This window comes from Sardina pilchardus, chromosome 8 (genome assembly GCF_963854185.1).
Source record: "Sardina pilchardus chromosome 8, fSarPil1.1, whole genome shotgun sequence".
NCBI classification, from domain to species: Eukaryota; Metazoa; Chordata; class Actinopteri; order Clupeiformes; family Clupeidae; genus Sardina; species Sardina pilchardus.
Genome location: NC_085001.1, coordinates 24,929,674 through 24,952,173, shown reverse-complemented (window position 1 = coordinate 24,952,173; position 22,500 = coordinate 24,929,674). Strand labels below are relative to the sequence as shown.

The following is a 22,500-nucleotide window of genomic DNA, read 5'->3' as shown; positions in this document are numbered from 1 at the left end:
TAGAGTCTATAAAAACAGATGATCTCCTCTTTGTGTCATGTTTTGCAAGAAGTCTTTCAAGTGGTCTGCCTTTCAAATTTCAATTCACAATTCTGGGGAACCAGTCTGGGAACTCATGATTTACTCATCAAATCAGGGAGGTTAGGCAATGACAAAGACCAAAGTGATGCAATTAGGAAAGTCCAGGTTGAAGTAACACTGTCTGCAACTAAGGATGTAAGAACAATTTACCAAAAGCTTTTCCAGACCTGATGCTGTTAGAGTAAATGTATCATTTAAATCTACGTGACTATGATATGAACAACCCCTTATTAGCAGGAGCAAATGGAACACTGCAAGGAATGGGAATAGGAGGAGGACTATCATTTTCTTTTGAAACCACAAACAAAAGAACTAAGCGCATGACCGCAAATATGACTCAAGTGTACATCCCAGGAGTGCCACTGAGGAAAAGATGAACCTATTTCAAATAACATCATTCCCCGAGCGCCGATAATGTAGCAAGCAGCCTTTGTCACTGCCTTAACTGCCACACATTGACTCCGGACTCTATCTACAATGTTGCGAGGGTGTCTGTGAGCTACCTCAAATCCCCTCTACACACACAGGGTTAAGAGAAAGCCGGTCATAAAAACGCAAAACACACAGATGGCCAACCCTTTCAATTGACAGCTCTCATCTCCATACGTTACGCCTCAGTATCTCAGCAAGTCGTGCAGCGGGGGCCATCTTCCCTTTTACCACACGGCACGCCCACACACAGCCGCTTGTGGACACTGGGCATCGATCGGCGGATCAGACGAGGTGAAATTTATGATTATTGAGCATGGGCTACAGAAGAACATAGGTCTCCTCTCGGGATTACTGTAATGGCTGGGGCTCAGGAACTGACTGACCTCCCACACAGTCAGCACACATTGGCACTACAGACAGACAGCTAGAGAAGCAGGGGTCTCAGCCGGCCTCATGAGCCAGCTATCAAAAAACAAGAGCAAAAAAAAAAAAAAGAAAGGGCGACTCCCTGTTTCCCAATACTTTTTCTTTTTGCTGCGGGACTTGTATAGCTGCAGTGCACTGCTCAGCTGGTAATTGTCACACTGGCCTGGAGACAATGATTGGCCCCATCTCTTTGTCACTCTACCACACACTGTCACAATAACGGCATGATTATAGCCTTTAATATGGAAATCCAAAGCACATCATATCACATCATAAAAAGGCACAACCAGAAGTACTGCTTTTACACTACACCAATATAAAGAGAATGAGTCTCTTCACACCTCTCTATATACAAGAAATGAAAAGCGGATGCTGAAAGTCTGGATGATGGATGACTTAGGGCTTACGTATATCATTTCCGTCCAATAACATCCAACATTCAATGTACAACGTGCACATGTAAGGCAGAGCCAAGGAAATGTGCAGCTTCCAAATGCCTCATTCAACATCCAAATGCAAGCCTCACGCACTGCACTGCACCTCAGCCACAGGAGGGAACAGAACAAAGCTCCACACCTGCCTGGATCGGAATAAACAACAGGTTGGCAACAGACACCGCAGGCGGATGCGCGGGGAGTTCATTACACTGGGTTATTTGTTCACTCCATAAACACATGATGCAAAAACAAGCGCTGGGCTCTCGCTGAGTGATCCTCCTGCATCCATCTCGTCAGAGAGAGTTAAAGCGGAGTGAGAGGCGCAAATGTTCGAAACATTTCCACGTTCTGTTTTCGCAAAGGGGGGTGGGGGGCGAAATCCCCCTTTAATCAGACCTAGAAAGTGACGTTACATTCGAACTGAACTGCTCGCCAATCTGACAGAGATCGATATCCCACTATGACGACTTTGTGACACGCCTCTTTAAGTAGACAGGAACTGTTCGAATTTTGCTTCCATAGAGATGCATTATGTTGCTCTACAGTATCTTGCCAGTAATGAAGGATCTTTGATCTCGTTCCCAGTCAGCGCACGTATGGATCTGATCTGATGGGTGGAGGTTGAGGTAGCGGTGGTAGTTAGCCACGTTGCCGTGCATAAATCCGACCCCTGCGGACCTCACATTCGTCACTCGTTGCGGTGTGTACCGTAGTTATTGACCCACACCTGTGTTTCACTGGACCATGCAAACAACACACACACACACACACACACACACACTTACAATCACACACCCACATATACTGTACATGTACAACTGAACGCTCAATCTTTTAGCTCCCCTCATCACTTCTCTCCTCTTCCTCTCTCTTTCTCTTTCCTATTCCCAGTCGGACATGTACATCCGCACACTGCTATCATTGGAATGCCACTCATTTATCTTTTGACATTTCTAGGATTTCAGGGAAAGTCCTTTAGCAAGCACTCTAGGGAGAGCAGCATGTTCCCTCATTCAAAAGGTTACTTACAGATAAGACGTCTGAAGGTTCCCAGTCTTACCTAACCTCTTGAACGCACACACACACACACACACACACACACACACACACACACGTATACATACAGTACACACACACACACATATACAGTACACACACACACACACACACACACACGTTTGAATTGCCTGCCAGTTATTCTACCTGATGTATAACCCTAAAGAATTCTCTCAAGGGCTGCCTGTTACAGAGTCACCCCTGTTTAAACACATGACATGACATGACATGACATGCAGTTAAAGATCTAAATCTAATCTCAACTAACATCCATCGTGATTCAAGCTGCCAAATTAGAAAGGAAAGTTGTTACAGCATGCAGGCAACATGTCCACAAATAACCTGCAAAAATGGACACTAAGAAATCACACTACAATCTCTCGTTTCTTTAAATGCCTCAAGCAACTTTAAAGGAGGCGACAAGGAAGTCTCAAACACAGAGGCAAAGTAGATGAACTTCACAACCCTCAGTCAGAACGAACACTCCCAAACACTACAGTGGACTTTACCATCTCTTCCGAGGTTTGATGTCGATGGGCTTGTTGATGGCATATGGAGAGCCGTTGCTACAGGCGTGTCGGTAACGCGCGATTCTCTCCAGGGAGAAGAGGTCAGAGTTCACGGGCAGGCTCATTTTACACTGATAAGAGGCAGCTAGGCAAACGGCCAGGTCAAGAGGTCAAACATCCACGGCGAACAACACCGAGCTGACTGTCTTCCAGCTTCTAGCTAATGGAGAAAAGACTGGGGAAGTGTCCTGCTCACAGTGACTGTGTGTGGTGAGCAGAAAGTGAGAGTCAATGAACAGGGAGGGTGGAGAACGAAAGAGAGAGAGAGAGAGAGAGAGAGAGAGAGAATTAGAAGAGAACAGGAGCGAAAACAGAAGAAGAGAGAGAGAAGGTAGAGAGGGAGAGAAGCTCAGAGATTTAAGAGAGGGAAATCAGGAGAGAGGCAGAGAGAGAGAGAGTGAGAGAGGGGAAGAGAGTTAACCCTTTGAGAGAGAGCGAGATTAGGAGAAAGCAAGAGAGAAAACGGGAAAGAGGAGGAGGGAGACAGATGGAGAGAGAGAGAGAGAGAGAGAGAGAGAGAGCAAGAGAGAGAGAGCAGGCTCAGCTGGACGTTATAGATCACTTTAGGCGCACAGCCCTGAGAGGTGGGATAATTGAAGCTGGCGCTCCGGTGTAGGACGCCGAGGGCAGGGGGGACGGGAGCGGCCGCGCTCCTGCCGGCCTCCGTGAGTTACTGCTGATTTACCTCAATCACGTCGCTGCTCAAGAAGGCTTTTATGTCCTCATTAGCCCGGCTTAATGACACAAGCGAGCATGACGCACTTGAGAAATAAAACTAATAAGCAAGCAAAAAGCCAGGCAGCCATTTTCAGGCTCCACTCAGCCTCACTCTCCACTCTTTCTCTCTCTCTCTCTCTATCTCTCTCTCTCTCTCTGCGCTTGTGTGCTGCTGCTGTTGCTGCCGCTGCTACTGCTGTGCTGACAGCAGTACACACAATAATGATGTATGAGCAAGCTGATAAAAAAGCTGTTTGGAACACCTCAACGTGAAAGATTGGACAATATGGCCCTCGCGGCGGCGAACATGCAAGAGCCACGTGAGCTTGAAATAACATCTGATCACTGTAACACCTGACAAATGGTGCCGCGCGAAGACAAACAGAGACCCCGAGGCTGAGCCCTAAGCATCAGCTGCCAAAACAGATGTGAGTTACATAAAGACGGGGACAACAGAACCCAGCTTTGCACTTTTCTTTTCTTTTCTTTTCTTTTCAATCTGCAGGCCAGGAGGAAGGACTGGAGGTGGCCAGTTACTGTACTTCCATGAGAGAGAGAGAGAGAGAGAGAGAGAGAGAGAGAGAGAGAGAGAGAGAGACTTCCTTAGACAAATAAAACATCTTTTTTTCGCTAAGCTACTTTTCATTCCATTTTTATTGAGTTGGTGTAGTGTTTCTCTCTTGTCGGGTGGGGGCTGCTGATGGGAGAGCTGAGGTGGGCACTGATAGAGTCCACCTGTTTTACTTGGACTTGATCTCCCTTCGCTCGCTTCAATTAGCATCCACAAGGGGGCAGCAGAGAGACATGGACTCCACACGCGAGACTGAGTGGGTGGACACGCTTTGGCGTATGTATGTTTGCCCGATCCAGTTCAGTCGGTTCAACGATGCACCAGACTCGGCACCACTGCAGAAGCTGTGGTGGTAGCCTATGCATTTAATTCAAGCCCCAGTTGGCAGTGGGGTTAAAAAGGCAATTTCCCCAAACTAATTGCTTTAATTTGCCACTGGCTGCTCACTGCATGCAGGATTTACATAACAATGTCTCGATTAGTTAGACATCACAGTTGAGAAAACTCAATACACCTGATGAAGCTGTGATTTACACGAGGCTGTAACACACCAAATAGCGCAGAGAGAGAGAGGGAGAGAGAAAGAGAGAAAGAGACAGAGAGAGAGAGAGAGAGGGAGAGAGGCTGCTGAAAAGGGCTTCAGAGCGCATCTCTTTGTTCCCTCTGAACTGTCTCCTCACTGTTGCCATGCAGACTGGCAGGGTCAGGCTTAAATCCAATTATTAATAGAGGTTTCTGTCCTACAGCAGGGGACCAGGTGCAGCTGGAAAAACACACAAAAAAGAGGAAGCTGCAGTGGGGGGTATGCGGCACGTGTGTGTGGTCTTCACAATGGGACTGTATTTAGCTGCCTTTCCAGAAACCCAGCTTTGTCCCCCGCTACATACCTTCACCTGAGATGGTGAGCGCAAGGGGGTTGCCCGGGAAACCTCGGCAGAGTCGCGTCAAACAGGCTGTTAACTGTGGTCAGCATTAATCGTCTGATGAGCTTTATCATCTCGGCTCTGTTACCCACATCAGCCTCTGCCCGTCTTATCTGCAGTTCCAATCAGCTATGACAATGAAGCTGGGGTGACCACAGATGAGCTCACCTGGATGCCATACCTTCTACGGTCACTAGAGGGTGCAATTTGGCTCTGCTAGCGCACACGACTCTGCCAGCAGCTGTCATTCTCTCTGTCTGTGCTGAAGCATGGTGCAGATCTGAGCGTCCATGTGACTACAATGGCCGGCTGGGTGGAGTCGTAAGCCCTTTAAGAGGATAAGGAGTCTATACTCACTACATCAGTCTGTTTGTTTCAAAAACAGCGACGCTGGAGACACAAGACGTATCTATCGCCATGTGGAAACATTTTCTCTAAACATTTCTGCAGCTGCCTCCAACACCCTGCGCTGTCTCTCTGAGATACACAAGCATCTTAGAATTATCAGTGAAAACTTGTCTTGAAGACATAAAAAAAACAACAGTAGACACTTGGTGGTACACCAGCTAGACCTTAAAAACTATTTTTCTAATTAGAGCATTTTCGGCACCTCTCAGGCATCCATTCCTCAGCAAAAGCAAACGAACGACAATCATACCTCCTGGCCCTGGCAGGCCTCGTCCTCTCCTTCTTCACGGGGAGAAAGTGGACAGACGCGTTCCTCCTCCTCATGTTTACTCTCCCTCTCTTCCCCTCTCTCCAGGCCGTCGTTGTTACTCGTGGTAAATCCGTGTGTGTGTGTGTGTGTGTGTGTGTGTGTGTGTGTGTTCCACCCGCCCCGGGGGAGCACGGCTTGCCTGCCGCCTTAGGCTCTCCCTCATTGGCCCTTTGGCTCGTGGGGGGGCAAGGTGTCGCTGAGCTTATGACGTGCTCATGGCCATGGCCGAGGTGGAAGTTAAGTCTGTGTTGTCGGGCTTAGTGACGCCCCGAGGTGACCTAGAGTGAGTCAGGGGCTCCCCCTCTACTGTGACCTGCCAGCACCTCGCCCGTCCTCGAGACACACTCTGGGATACGATTCTTCTAATGACAGAGACAGAGTCCTTTGACTGGAGTGATCCTACTTAAATTGCACTGTCCCTATACCATGAATTGCACATTATAGAGCCTCTTTACATAACACGTTAACAATAATGGGCCCTAATTTGAATGATGGGCAAAGTCTTAAGTCTAACTAATGCAACAACTAAGTAAAATCACTTTGTTAATTTAACACCACGCGTACGACCTTAAGCTAAAACACCTGAGTCCTCTCAATGCTCTCAAACGCAACATAATGGCTATAGTTCCGGCCCGGTGGCACAAACTTGCAAGCGTGGTTTTTCCACTCGCAGGTGGTAGCGGGAAGCGAGACAGCCATCATTCAACCCAGAATAAGTCAAATAACCATACCAATGACTCCGAAGCTGATCAGTTAAGGTAAATTTAGCAAAAAAACTTGTATAGTTCACCTTTAAAATTAGGGCCCACAATAACCATTTCAACTCTCGGTGTAGTTTCTCAACATACAGTACTATTTCTCTCTTCTGTGTTTTATAAGGTTGTGCGATACTTGCTCTTCATTCATTCATTTCTGTGTGTTCAGGCAAATGCATTAGTAGGCCTGCACCATTAGCTGAGCAGGAGGCAGACATTATGGCTTCCACAATCACTCCCAGAACAACACCTTGAGTACGAGACAGTTTGCCTTCATTATAGTTTTATCCCAAGTCAAAACCCTCACAAGATATAGTGGTATCAGCTTTTTGCAGATCCTCTTGAGCAGCCTGCCAAAGAGGATTCCTTTTAAAGAACAGAATGCCAGAAGCAAAGCTATGATCAAAATGCCGGAACACTGCTCGATCTAAACGCAGAGGGCATTTGGGATGCATTTACTTTTAATACCCAGCATTTGCATACATGAGCACGAAAATGGGCCTCCTCGTTCTGAAATATACTCCGGAGGTTCAAAGCACCATGGTTTGCTGACTTGCATTTGTAATCAGCGCAACCTATTTGAGCGTTAAATAACACAAGTTGCTTTTTTCTGACTGCTAATGCCCACTTAAAAAAGCAAAAACACTTTTGTTATAATGAAGTCAGAGAAATCAAACCGCTCCACTGGCAAAGGTTGATTAAAATCCTGTGAGTCCTCTGAGCACATAGCAAATCAGGAGGCTACATTCATACCGATGCACGGCTTTGTCTTTCACAAATTGCAACACATGCACTACAAATATAGTGCCAAGAATGTATTATGCAAACATGCAAGTCAGGGACAGGGCACAGGCCATGGGGTGGCATCAGATAGTACAGCATTGTTTTGAGCATGTCTGTGTCTCACTGAAGTGGCATTTACTCTCCTTTCAATACATAGAAGGTTTCTGATGCTGCTAGAAAATGCTTTTGCCTTGACATTGGTCAGTGCAGGAGAGCCTGGAGTGTATGATTGGGCCAGAGTAATATGTTGCTAGGGTAAACATTGCATTTTGTCGTATGCTTCCCTCTGACTATGTTGGTTTCCATGACTGGAACGTTTCCATGTTAGCAAATGGTTTCCATGGAGGCTGCGAGGAAAGGTCTTTCTCTCTCTCACTCTCTCTGTATTTCCCTGTCTCTCTCTCTCTCTCTTTGTCTCTCTCTCACTCTCTCTGTATTTCCCTGTCTCTCTCTCTCTCCTATCTTTCTCTTCAGTGAACAATTCAAAACAATTATCCCATCATGTTATTAAACTAAGAACATCCATAATGCCGGTACATACTGTATACAACTGCAATCTATGGTATCTATTGAGTTAGAGTAGCCACTTACTCTTCCTTTGGGGCTTTCATGGTAAAAAAGAGGGGCAGACTAGAAAGGCTTTCCTCTGGTCAAAACAAAATACATCACCTTACCAGGACCTGAAAACGGCAGTTTCATCAGCAATTCAAAGAGTCACAGACCCAATGGAGGAACTTACCTAAAAAAGAAGAGAGAGAAAAAGAACATTAGCCTTGAACATCCCTCTAAATCAACATCTTTTAATCTTTACGCATTACAGCATAATCAACTATGCAGCTCATAAACAACAATGCAAAATACCAGGAGTTTCTGAACCCCTTTTGGCAAGGCTGAAAAATGTGTGGGTCTCACTGGAGAGGGGGCTTTGTGTCATAATTGGGTCGGCTGTCTGATTTAATGTGTTTATTTGCCGTCTCTCCAGTGACCCCGATCGTGGAGTGCGACCCCTTTGTTCTGACAGGAAGGCTTCAATGGCAAGACCGAGGCGCTGCATTGTTTGGGAATAACAGTGACGCAAGGACGAGGAAGTCGTGACTCAGTCAGGGCCAAAGAGAAAGAAAGCAAGGAGAAAGAGAGAGAGAAAAAAACACTCGCAACGATATTTCAATGTGAGCATGTGATTACCAAAGAAATTCACCGAGCTAAAGTCGTGCACCGGTGCACTGTATAGAGCCTTTGATTCAACAGCGTGTTTCATGTAGCCACAGTTCATAATGCAAGAGGTTTGGATATACTGCATGGAGTTCATTGATCAGATTTAGGGCAGGGTCACTTTTCCATGATGAATTTAAGGATTTAGGATTACTATCACATCCTTACATGCCGCACATTTGTGATTCTACGGCCTTTGAAGAGAAACGATGAGGAACAAAAACAAAGATGTCGTAAATATCACTGTAACACGAGCCTCTTTTTGCTCGCCGTTGTGATGCTATTTTTTGTTTTCATTCGATTCATCCATTTTGTTCTGTTCTTTTCCTGGCAAGCGTTCTTTAAAGAGGCGTGAGATGAAAAAACACTACAGTATCAATCACTCAAACCCGTTTTAAAAGCCGATTTCTCTCCACTGAGCACTGCACGAGGGACAGCAGGACAGCTGAGTGCTTGTCTTTTTTCAAAGCTCTCAAGCGGTAGACATCTTGAATATTACATCCACTTTATTCCTCTGGGATTCTCTCCTGGCAGAGGTAGATTTCCAACGCTGTTAAATTACTTTCTGAAACAGTCATTGGATTTGGAGCAGCAGTAATGAATAGTTTGCACCAGCTGTATCCCCAATGACCGAAAGGGAACACGAGGGTCTGACCAGGTGTCACCTTTAATGTATCAAAAGATAGGTGTGTGTGTGTGTGTGTGTGTGCACTGATACAATGTGTGTAGTATGAGGGTATGAGGATTTTCACATAGCTCATGACTAAATCTAAAGGTGAACCGGATGGAGAGGGAGTGCAAATGACGATGACGCAGCTCATTCAGGCAACACCCTGTGGTGAGCCTTAAGCATAAGGCATTTCAGAAGCTCCATCCCCTAAGCAGCACTTTAGTGAAAACACCTTTTTTTTCCAGGTGTTCAGGAGCAGGTGTTCATAAAGAATAGAAATACAGTACAGTATGAGCACATTCAAAGTTAAAAAATAAATAAATGAATACACAACCAGACGAAGCGTAGGAGGACATCAAGAAGGACAACTCTCCAAGGAGTCACTCTATCTGAGACGACAGGATCAAAAAACCTACTGGTTCGTTTTAACATCACTGGCGCATCTCGAGCCTTGACAACATTCACTTGTGTTTGTTCGTGCTGCTTTGATTTGTGCCACACCGTTGCAGTGCCATATGTTTTTCTTGCTCGACTATTTATTCTATACCTCGTCTCTTCCAAAGAAGGCAAAAGAAAGCTCATTTGTGTGCAAGCCAGCAGCACGGGAATGTTGCTGTGTAACATATCAAACGAGCCACAGCTAACGTGCGTTCAGAAGTCTGGGTGAGGCATGCTGACAGATCCGTTGCATAACAACACTTCTGGACCGGCACAGCGAGGCCGGTGGCGATCTGTCATCTTGGAACAGCGGCTTGGAACGATGGACCGTACAGACACCCGCATCAAACAAATTCTCATATTAACTAGATTAAGGGGCTGAGCCAAAGGCTGATCCCATTAGATATAGATAGATTGATAGATGCACAGATAGATAGATGGGAGAGTGATAGAGGCTGTGTCGTTTGCAGCACTGCAGGGGGTGTAGAACCCCCCCCCCACACACACACACACACACCGAATCCTCCCTCCCCCACCCCCCAATCTCCCCCTCCTGCCGTTCGCTGCCCGATGGTAATGAAGAGCTTGTGCGTCAGCAGCGGGTGAGGTGTCTGACAAAGATGGATGCAGTGTGTGTGTGTGTGTGTGTATGTGTGCATGCATGACTGTGTGTGGGTGTGTGTGCGTGTGTGTGCTTAGGGTGGCGGGGGTTTCTCTGCAGACAAGACCGAGCAGATGCTGCTGTGGCCAGCCTCACAGAGTGGTCTCCAGCCTCACACATCACCGCCTGCCAGGAGAGAGAGAGAGATTGTGTGTGTGTGTGCATATGCATGTATGTGTGTGTGTGTGTGTGTGTATATGTGCATAATGTATGTGTGTGCACCAGTGGGTGTCTCTGTATCCGTGCTCGTGTGAGGTGGGCGCACACACACACACACACACACACACACACACACACACACACACACACACACACACACACACACACACACACACACACACACACACACACACACACACACACACACACACACACACACACACACACACACACACACACACACACACACACACACACACACACACACACACACACACACTCCTCCCATGCCCAAGCTTCACTTGCTCAGTGAAGTCATTTGGAATGGAGCAAATGAATTAGAGTTTGGCCTGATTAGCTCTTGATGAGATACTTCTCTCTCTTTTGGGAGCCCACTCCTTCTGTTGCTGTGTGACGTCAAAGCCAAGGAGCGTGGCGGTGGTTGGCTAAGCGTGTATGATATCCAAGATTGAATGGCATTATCTTCAGGTGCTTGCTATAGATGGCACACTTGACATGATGCATGTGTCACGGAAATACTGTTTCTAAAAATACCTCTCTGATCCTCCTACAGAGATAGGCTAAGAAGAATGAATCCCACGGCACTGTGGAAACATCTACATGCTTCATGTTTCAGTCTATAAGTAATTTGGGGGCTGCATACAGCATGGAAAGATGCCATATTTATACCCAACAATACTCAGGGATATGCATATATACAGCATGCATACAAATGCCTGTCATTCACATGGTGATGTGACAGAGGCATATTGAATAGATTTTTTTTTCAGAAGTAGTAGAGTAGATATTTCTGGATTGTTTATTTTGTTTGTGTCTGCCCTTGGTTTGCAGCATGCTATGTACAGTACTGTATTTAATAATGAATTGCTCTCCAAAAGGTGTTACTAGACGTGCTGAATGTTTGGTCTCAGGCTGCGAATCATATTAAAAGGCGCTGTGTCCTTACTGATTAATTAAAAGGCAAAATGCATTTCCTATGTACTCAGCAGGCCTTCCTAGTGCTGGGGGTATAGCGGATAACAATGTGCACTTGCACAAGAAGTACTATTTCATGCTAAAATCCTCAGTAATTAATGATTCCGGAATACGGTGCCTGAGGACACTTCTGTTCAGCAGATCACCATCTACGGGCACAAAGCACCTCACCCACCCAGTGCTTTATTAACCCCTTTCTAAGAGTGGCTGGGTCACACTAGTGTGCCTCGACAAGTCAGAGGTGTGATTCCATCTTTGTGCTCTGCACCCCCCACCATCCACCATCCACCATCCACCACCCCACCATCCCTCCTTCCCTCCCTCCCTGACCTAACATCTCTCCCAGAATCATTGTGTCTGCAGACCTGGGTAACTAATAAAGGCTCGGCGCCGAGCAGTTCACCATGGATAACCCTGGATGCACCATCCCCCCCCCCCCCCCCCCCCCCCCCCACACACACACACACACACACAACAAACACTACCACCATCACCACCACTGTGCAGGGCTGAAGCTGACTCAGTGGGTTGAAGAGTGTTTGTTAATTCCATTAGCGAGGCTGCGTCGGAACACTAATATAAAAGCATCCCCCGCTGCGAGAGAGAGAGTCCTTCACGAGTACTCCACCGGCGTGGGTCATTCATGCATTTGGGAAAAAAAGAACCAGAATAATTAGGCCACAAATCATCAACTTTCTTACGTAAGGCTTTCGTTGGCCAACTATGGCCCCTTTTTAAGGTGAGCCAGCACTCAGACTTCGAAAGCAATTTGAAAACAAAGGTTGAATTATCATCAGATTTCTTTCACTGTTCGCATTGAGAGACCGGTTCTGCTGCAATGGTACGCATGTATGTTTTGATTTGATTTAACACTACTCAGAGAAGAGTGCTTTTCAAAGAGTCCATATCACACAAGATACTCAATCACTCAACCTTCAATCTTCAGTGCACACACTCAAACCCCCCCTCAATATTCACTAGGGGTTGACCATTAGGCTGCCATGGTCATAGCCTTCTATCAGTTCCAAAGAATCCCCACAGCCTCCTCCATTCCCCAATACACATCTGAGTGTATCTGTCTGACAGCACCAGAGACACTGAGCTCTGATGACAAGGCCCAACAAATACCACTCCTGGCTCCCACCACTTCTTCTCGTCCTCCTTCCTCTCCTCCTTCCTCTCCTCCTCCTCCTACTGCTCCCAGGCTCTAGTCACTGGGGCTCCCTCGTCAGCGAAGGGGCTCCAGGGTTGGAGGCAGAGCGCAGGTAAAGTAAAAGCACCTGTCAGAGGGGCTCCTATCTGCGCCCGGTGAGCGGGGGGGGGGGGGGGGGGGGTTAGAGTGAGCGAAGGAGTGGAGGAGTGGAGAAGCCCGTTAAGTGACAAGCATTACAATGAAATCAGCATCCTAGAAGCACTGTGGAGGCTATTATCTGGAGCTATTATCTGCTGCTATGTTGGAGGAGAGAGAGGAGGAGGAGGAGTATGGGGGGGGGGACGCACACACTGGAGTAAGGAGAGGTAAAAATAGTGCACTAATTCATAGCCTACAACAGTGTCAGTGCATCTGCCTTGGAAAGTGACACCAGAGTGAGGGTTGGATCCAGAAAGCAATGCTCATTAGATTCGAAAGAGCTGTTTTACCCTACAGTAGGTGATCTTTTTTTTTCCTCAATGAGGGGGGTTGCTTATCCATGAGACATGACGACATGATCTCCACCATAATGAAAGAAGAAGTAACCAATGTTCAGCCCCAGAACAGGAATGTTGATTTATCTGTAACATCACTGTTTTTTTTAAATCAATTAATCCATTGCCACTTTGCTAGTCCTGACAGTGAGAAGGTGATAAGTATTCAGCCCTGGTGCGAAAAAGCAGAGACAAAGCACTCTTATTCCCATTCCAAGATTGTCACGGCTCTGAGGTGAAATTTATGTCCATCTCGTCCACCCATTTCTCAGTCCTGTGCCGTACTGAATATCCATCTGTGCTCTGTTTTCAGTTGGCAAATTTGAAAGGCTGCTCACAAGGTATCCCTTCTGTTTTAAAGTACTTTTATTTTGTTTGACACCGTCCTTGTGCCCAACAACAAAAAGGCAGCACATTTAATTCAGTTGCTTGATTACATCAACCCACCAGAAGTACTTCACATGCTGCAGTATCTAATAATAAAACTGCGAGGAGTTTGAAATGTTACGCAACAGTCAGGAACATACTTGCCTTTAATAGCTATGCTAGATTAATTATGCAATTGCTTTATAATTCAAGAAGCAATTGCATGACTAATAGACGTAACTGATAATCTAAATCTGAAATTACACACTTGAAACACTTTAATATTCACACTGCAGTTATTTTAAATAAGAGTGGGCTGGTATGATAGAAGGCAACTACCTCCCAAATGTTCCAAGAAGTAAGTAACTATTGGAGTTTTAGCACATGCTCAGTGGACGTCTTGAGAACCTCCTCAATCCGTACTGCATGAAGACAAATTGTATTATTGCCAACTTTGCATTTCTAACTGAGGTTACATAAAGTCATTTACTCCAAAGCCCATTCCATTCCAGGAACTTTTGCCGAAATATGAAGGAGATCTGATTCTTCAGTTTTATTTGTTCTAAAAACAAAGCAGAGTTTGCTTTAGGGTCCAGTTAGCTGGAGGCCGGGTGAGTGATTTGCAGTGGCCAAGTCCTCTGTTCTGAATGAATTAATGCGCTGTGCCTCGCCTCAGAGATTTAGATTGGCCTAGCACCCTCATCCATGAATCAACTCAAGCATTTAACATTTAATGAACGACAGAAAATATCCAGAGTTGTTGGTCTATAAATTCCCTGTGGATTGATTGATGGGCAAGGCAAACTCCCAGATCGTTGACAGATGATTGGGACACATAGACATAGCCTTACATGTTTTGCACATACTGTATACAGGTAAACATATGTGCATACACACACACACACACACACACACACACACACACGCGCACACACAAACACACACACACGCACACACGCACACACACACTGACACACACACATTCCTTCACACCTACACGCACACACATTCCTACACACCTACACACCTACACACACACACACACAGACATCTTGCAAGGTCCTGTCTATTAACTTGTAATTAGTCCTCCACTCACCATATCCAGGAATGCCTCCTAAAGGGGAAGCTGCCAAAATCCATCATCCTCTCCTGACGGCCCACGTGACTAAGGCCAGGCTTCATTGAGCAAACGACTGAGGTCTCTCTACTAGCCAACTCTCACACAGCAAGACCTCATTTAAATCCTTTCCCTTCACCAAAAAGCAGAGTCCAGACAAGTGCTAACGACACACTGTAGATCAAACACGGCGTACTGTTGCTGGGGGCGAAGCGCCCATTCGTTGCGATGGCACCCCATTCTCGCCATCGCCAAAGGGCCTTATTTCCATTCTGCGAGTCTGCAATCCAAGCTCCCCTCATAAAAAAGTCATGACATACCAGCTGGAGGACTGCTCGGAGACAAGCTACTGAACCGGCAGTCAACACGCGAGAGGACTGTCCGCTAAGACCCAGCGCATATGGAGGGGCGACACAGCGGCCACTACCACAGAGAAGAGACCCTCGTCAGATCCAGAGGTGCGTTCCTTCCCTCACAATGTGACGCGCGCATGCAGCCAGGAGTCAGATCAGCCTGGGCTATCCAGCCGGCTCCGGTGTCGCTGCTGCTGCTGCGGCTTTTCCCTTTTTTTTAACCTTTTTCCGAGGAATTCTTCCGGCAAAGATTTGAAAGTTGCTGTTGCACATCCTCATGACGAACGTCGTCGACGGCAGCAGCGGCGCGCCGCCTGCATATTCTCGCGCTCTTCCTGTGGGCTGTCCCCCTCTTTCCCTTGACCTGAAGAGAGGCAGGGACAGCGGCGCTCACGCGAGCCCCAGCAGGGCATGCTCCGTCCCCTGGATCTCAGCAGTCCTTGGCTGGCCAGCCGTGGTGGGGGTGGTGGTGGGGACTGGGGAGGGAGGGAGGAAGAGGAGGAGGAGGAGGAGGAGGAGGAGGAGGCGGAGAGGGTGGACACAGAAGTAAAGCAGGGTTCTCCTCGCTGACTTGACTTTCCTGAGCAGTCATTTGGACATCCTGACCCTGTAAAGCGCACAGCACAACACCGGCCTGTTGTCCCAGTATGGAGCCGCGTCAACACCCTATTGATCCTCTTAGAGAGGACCACTCGCCTTAGCTCCTCACGCCACTAAAGCTTCTGACATGAGAACGCAGCGACAGACCAGAGGGAGGAGGGAGCGAGTGAGAGAAGGAGGTGAGGGGGGAGGAGGAGGGGGAGGGAACACAGCTGATCTGCAGGAGAGAGAGAATGAGGTTTTGTTTTCGTTCGTTTTTTGCATTTGGCTCCAGAGGAAGCATTTGTCTTCTGTGCTCTCCTGCTTGTGGATCTCTGTCCTCCCTGGCCAGCGTCGTGTCAGCACTGTGGCTGCTGCTTCTCTCACCGCAGGGAACTAAAGCCCAGCCAGCCGAGTCACTCACACACACACACACACACACACACACACACACACACACACACACACACACACACACACACACACACACACACACACACACACACACACACACACACACACACACACACAGAAACACATGTACACACAGACAGGCATGCAGGCATTCATATGAGTGGAAACACACACACACACACACACACACACACACACACAGACACACACACACACACACACACACACACACACACACCTCATTTTCCTTTCAGGACTGTTGAACTGTTGAACAGTTATTTACAAGCTACACAGTAGGTACAGCACTGATGGCTATTTACACTTTTGGTTTCAATGCAAAACCAAAAGCATACAAGCACACATTTCTTCATCCGTTTGGAGAAAATAAGAGAGTCCTCTTGCCAAACGAATATTTGTATGAGGACTGCAGTCAACTCCCAGTGCTTACAATTTGCACATGTCTGCATTATGCTAATTGGCCAAAAATAAACACTGAAGAAATGTGTCCCTTTGATGATAAACTGCTTGACTCTTGTCTCAAGTCTCTTCCCAGTACAACAAACACAGTGACGCTAACTAACTACCCACATAAAGACGTTTAAGCCGATATTTCACAGAACGCTGTTGCAATGGACCCCTTTGAAGTCAACAATGTGACAGTGACATTGCGATACTATCCACGCAGCTGGGGTAAAGCATTACAACAATTCAACATCCTTTACACGTCAGAGTTTGAGGGGGGGTGGGGTGTTTTTATTTGTAATGAGATGAGAGATGTGGATAATTCGTTAGGGTGGGTAAGCCGGAGTGGCTATCGCTTGGCAGCCTGCCACGGCCAGGCTGAGGTCTGAAAAACAGGATCCGATCCTGACGCTCACACACACATATCCTGCTTTGCACAGACGTCAATGCTCCCCTCTGCTGCCAAAGCCCCGGCACACTTTTGCTAAGTCATTGCCACAAGTCCATTAGCCACACACATGAACATGTCTGCAACGGAATGATATAACACGGAGAGGGAGTGTGTCTATTTATAAGAGAATACAGCTGAAATGTACACTACTCTGGTGGCAGAAATCAAACACAACCACGGGGATACCTGTTGTTCTTCCAGAACCATCCATGAAGGTTAGGGAGAGTAAAAATAGCCTTATGTTGTGTGTATGCGCGCGTGTGTTGTGTTATATAACAGGTACAGTGGCGGGTAATATCTAGACTGCCTGCCCTGATAAGCTGTCAGTAGTCATTGTGAGATGATGGGGAGGGAAATGCCATAAATAACTCTGTGTGGTCTGTACTGTAAGTTCAGTTCCTGAGGCCAATCTGGCCCAGAGCCGGCCTTCATCTGGCAAGCATCCGCTACACAACAGAATCTTGAGAAAGGTTGCATCACAAAAATACCATCTCGCCCCCTTCCATGTTCACCACAGAGTCTCACCGACAGGCTATCTGAAACTGTTCCACTAATTCAATATGGATCGATGATGGAACATAACACCATCAATCAAAACTGACAGCACTGCAAGATTAGCTCCCAGGCTTGTATTATATTTCACATGTAACAAGCTTTTCTCAGCTGGCCTATTACCACCGCAGTCACATCAATGTGCTTCCCTGTTGTGTTACAGAAATCCCGGGAAACTACAACCAGTGCAAGGAAAATGTATACCTGTCAAATGCTATTGTGTGGATTAAAACATTTCATAATAATTCACAGTCTAATTAAAAAAAATGTGTGTCTGTTGAATGTGTGATTAACTAAAATGTAGCTTCCTGAATATCCTTATCCCTTTTAACAGAGTTCCCTAAAGCTGGTGGAGACAGCCGGCTATAGCGCATCAATAGTCTGTAACCATCGGCAATATCCTCAGCCATCTGTCAGAGGGAGTTTGTGTTTGTCGTTAGGATTGCTTCTACAAAAAAAAGAGGTAATTAAATTGGCATTATGCATTCTGACCAAAGCAATGAGTTAAATATAATGCCTAGGTCTACACGTGCGTCACGAGCGGTGTGGCTGCGTACAACATGTGGTCTTCTTCAGAAGCCCCACTCAGAAGCCAGACACAGTATGGAGGGGAGGCCCTATCGGCATCACTTCTTCATGAGAGTCCCTCTGAGCTTCCATCCACCCACCTACCCACACACACACACATACACACACACACGCACACGCACACGCGCACACACACACACACACACACACACACACACACACACACACACACACACACACACACACAGACACACACAGACACACACAGACACACACAGACACACACACACACACACACACACACACACACACACACACACACACACACAGCACACCCCTTTGCTTTGAAACATCGATCCAAAAATAGACCCTCTGCATTGCACCAGCCTTGTGTCGTGATCACTCTCGACACCTATTTGTGTCTAAGCAGTTGTTTTTAAGTTATTTTTAATTTGCTCAGACAAAGGCTGTGTAGAGTTGCTCATTTACATGACTGTGTGTGTATGCGGCCGTGCTGACAGGGACACCATCACCCCTAAAAAGAGAACGGTTTGGTATTCATGCGTCTGTTGTTTACAGGTCAAATATGCCATAATGTAGGGAGAGCCGCGCTGCCATTAGCTCAATGCTGGGCAAAGGTGACACAAAGTTGCCATGTTTGCTCTGTGTGAACGATCATCATTTGCTTGCAAGCATATCTAAAATCGACTGCCATAGTTACTCAGCTGAAACAGCCCAACTTGCATTTCTGTTCCTGATACAGTATACCCATATTTTACAAACAACCTTATATTATTGTGGCCTTAAAGGGCTTTATTTGTCATGCATACCTGGTAATTACTAGCCAGCCTAGTTTTGATTATCGGCCGTGTTACTCCACACACAAAATTAATGCTGAGTGCCTTAATTGCTGTTTTCTGTTAATCTCTTAAGGTAGTGCTGCGGATATCTTGCATAACAGACACGATAGTGAAACCTGAACATCTCGCTTCTTCAGTGGCAGTGACATTATTGTAAACATAATCAAGCTTGCTTAGGTGACGTGGATGACTGCTTCACTGTTGCTCATCTGACTATAATCGCACAAATCCCGCTCAAATGATTTGATTGGCCAGAACACATCTTCTCAATGGATAGACTTCTAAATGGAGACTTCTCACTGAATTTCCCTCTCTTAAATGTTGTAGGTGGGGTAAATTCAGTCTAGCTCCCAGGCTACAGTAAGCAATTACATAAAATAAATAATAATGTCAACACCTTGTTTTATTATCCCAAATACAAATAGCTTGTTTCTACGTTTCAGTGAGAAGCACCATTCGCATGTAAACTATTGCAGGCATATACTGTAGTGCATATGGTTACAGGTAACCAGGAGACATGCTTATGTGTACTACTTACATGTGCAACACAATGATTTGTGGTTTCGAGCTAGTTTAATCTATACCGCACAATTTGTGACAGTGGAAGAATGCTATTTTTTCCTGTCTGAGTTATTGTTGAAGCCAGACACTTTCCTGTCGAGAGCTTCTTTTAAAGAAAATGTGTGCAGTTGGTTTCAAATAAACTTGTCTTGGTTTATATTACGCTGACGTTGTCGCTTACACACTGCAGTGCTCATCAGAAGGAAAAACATAAGCAGACAGAAATGAGACAAACAGACTTGCAACTTCTTTTTTTTTTATCTGTGTTGCAACAACATTATTTTCCTGTTTGAGGTTTTTTGATAAGGCCATAGCTTCTTGACCTTCTACAGCAGACGTTTAAAACCAGCCATCATAATTAAACACATTCCCTGGAACACTGCCCTGTTGTTTTGAAAACACGGCCTGCCTTTTTTTCCACAGGATATCCACTGCTGCCCCATCTATGGACAACGCTGTCATTATCAGGGGCCCAACCAAGGGTAGAGAATAACACAATGTGTTTTTGGTATTTGTTTCCCCCCAGCTAGAAAGGCAAACATATGATTTGTAATTTTCTTGGCAGAAATACAGCAAACTGAATGTCTTCCTTACAGAGACTAGCACTGCTGAAACAAATAAAATAATGAATAACTCACATCAGGAGAGAATTTGCATAATTGCAAGTCTTGGGCAAAAACACATTTCTCTTCTGACAGTATTTCTATTGTTTGCATTCCATTACTGTTATGAACACAAAAAACGTGGACCGAGAACTCGGAGGACATTAAATCCTCTTTTATGCCAATTAAAGATAAAAATAACAGAGATGTACAAAGCCTTCAAGGGATCCATTAATTTTCTGGACCTCCTTGTTGATTCAAGCTTGTCAAAATAATCAGTCCCTTAATTTAAGTGATCACTCAAGCTCACTCAAGTCACTGCTAAATATGACAAAGTGGGCTCAATTTGCCGTCTTCGGCTCTTAAAAACATGACCCGTTACAGTCAAAGAGATGATTCGGCTGGATCAGTGTCAAGAATTGAAGGGAGAGGATGAGCAGCAGATAGAAGTGTTTCTCTCGCTGCCTCTTGAGTGACATTTAAAAGGCAGAGTTCAGTGCCGAAACATCACAAGACTTCAGCGATGATACAAATTACACAGTACCAGTGTTCCGCGCAGCGAGGTGGAAAATGATTCTAGAAAGGTGATGTAAGTGATATGATACCAGGGCTAAAAATGTCCTCAAAACGCAGGAGCGAAGAAAATCTGGCTTCAATGTCTACTTTAGTTTCTGATGTTGGAGGTGGGAAGAAAGTAAAATCTACTAAGAACCAGGCAGGCTGAGATGCTTTGTGAGAAGTGGTGTAGAGAGCGAGAAAGTGTATCTGGGCCCAACAGGCACATACCTTGTGCAAGTCATTCTAAGTAGTTTTGCAGCAATAGAAATATGCAATATATAAACAAGAGACACTGTTCCTGCAAACTAGCATGACACAGAGAAGCCGACGGCAGAAGTCAACCAACGAGTTGATGGTGTTGTTTGCTGGGTAACAAAATTAGTAAAACCATACTGATTATTATATAACCTTTATAAGGATGAGATCTATTAAAGGTCTTTTAGCAAAGTATTTGCCATACATTTCCAACTGAGTATACATTGAGAGAAGGAGGTGCCATACATTGCCAATGCCAACTGATTATACTGTACAACAGTGCTGTGTTGAGTGTACATTGACAATGTAAGTAATAACAAGCAGACATAATAATGTCAGTCCCGAATTGTCATGTAGTTGGAGCAGGCTCACAATGCCCGATTAGAAGATACTGTACAATCAACATTCCAGCTCCAGTCTTGCAGTGTGATCAATCGAACGTACCATGTGAGCAAAACAATCACGTCTGTTTGAAGCATGTAGCGTGAGTTTGTGTGAGTTCAGTTATGTCACTGAAAAAATAAATTAAGTGTCTGCCTGGCCTAACACAGTGTTACTGCCATATGCCAGCAATTTGCTATGCAACAGAAACTCCACATATGGTGCTTCACTACTATTAATGCAATCACAAACAGTTTTAATGTCTTTCTTAATTTAATCTGTTTTGTTTGATGCAATTACAGATAATGGCATATTTCTGCATCTCACCTGTTGCAATTTCCAACAGCTTGAGATACCTCAGACAGAGGGAAAATTGCTGATTTTATGGATATCTGGGAAACAAGGGGAGTTTAAAATAGCAACATTACATAACAGAGCTGTGTGCGAGTGCGACGGATAAAAGCTGTGTGGGGCGCTGCGATATATCAGCGAAGCACAAAGTGACAAACTCAGAAGTGGGGCAAATGGAGCTTATTCACTGTCATTGAGGCGCAGTATGGGCAAGCTGGCTGATTCTCACTCCATTGAGGCTCATTGAGATTTGTATCTCTGCAGCTGCGGAGGCCACGACCCCTTCAGCTGTGGAGGCTGGACTAATGAGCCAATGAAAAGATTGGCCAGTCTGTTGCCACGGAAATGTATCATACCTGGAAATTGGATAATGTGGAGACCTCATGACCTGGGTCAACCCAAAATATGTGTCCCATAAATTCCAGAAAATTAAACTGGTGTGGTCATGAGAGTGAAAAATGTGCCAGTCTGCGTACACAATAATTACCTGACTCAATACATTACCCATTATTATTAAATGCATAGAGTTACCTTAACATTTCTTCCACGTGGTTCAATGGTATGGGGAAAACGTATGTAAAAGGTGGATTATGGCATTGAGGAATATTCTCCTTCTACATGGTGATATGAAATTATTTGTAGCTACAAGAAAAGGACATTCTATTAAAACACCAGCAAGCAGCCGTCATGAGCATTTCACTGGGACTTTTAAGCAGTGTCCTAACAGATAACAGGTAACAGGTAACAGGTAAGGGTTTTTCTTTCTAATCTATTTCCAGTTGGGTCATTTTGTAACGTGGGATCTAAGTAGAGACTCAGG

The 22,500-nt window shown here is 45.6% G+C and overlaps 1 protein-coding gene across 4 annotated transcripts in view; it reads right to left on the bottom strand.

Moving 5' to 3' along the window:
- The window catches only part of pde4d (phosphodiesterase 4D, cAMP-specific), a 109,582-nt gene that overhangs the window by 32,156 nt on the left and 54,926 nt on the right, over positions 1–22,500 (bottom strand). The window contains exon 1 of one of the 4 annotated variants that reach the window (XM_062543334.1): positions 14,753–14,818. The exons of 2 other annotated variants lie outside the window; for them this stretch is intronic. In XM_062543334.1, coding sequence (XP_062399318.1) covers positions 14,753–14,799 — 47 coding nt within the window. In that variant the 5' untranslated portion in view covers positions 14,800–14,818. Of the gene's footprint in view, positions 1–5,870; positions 5,924–14,752; positions 14,819–22,500 lie in introns of those variants that run through there. One more of the 4 variants, XM_062543335.1, reaches the window with a different exon arrangement.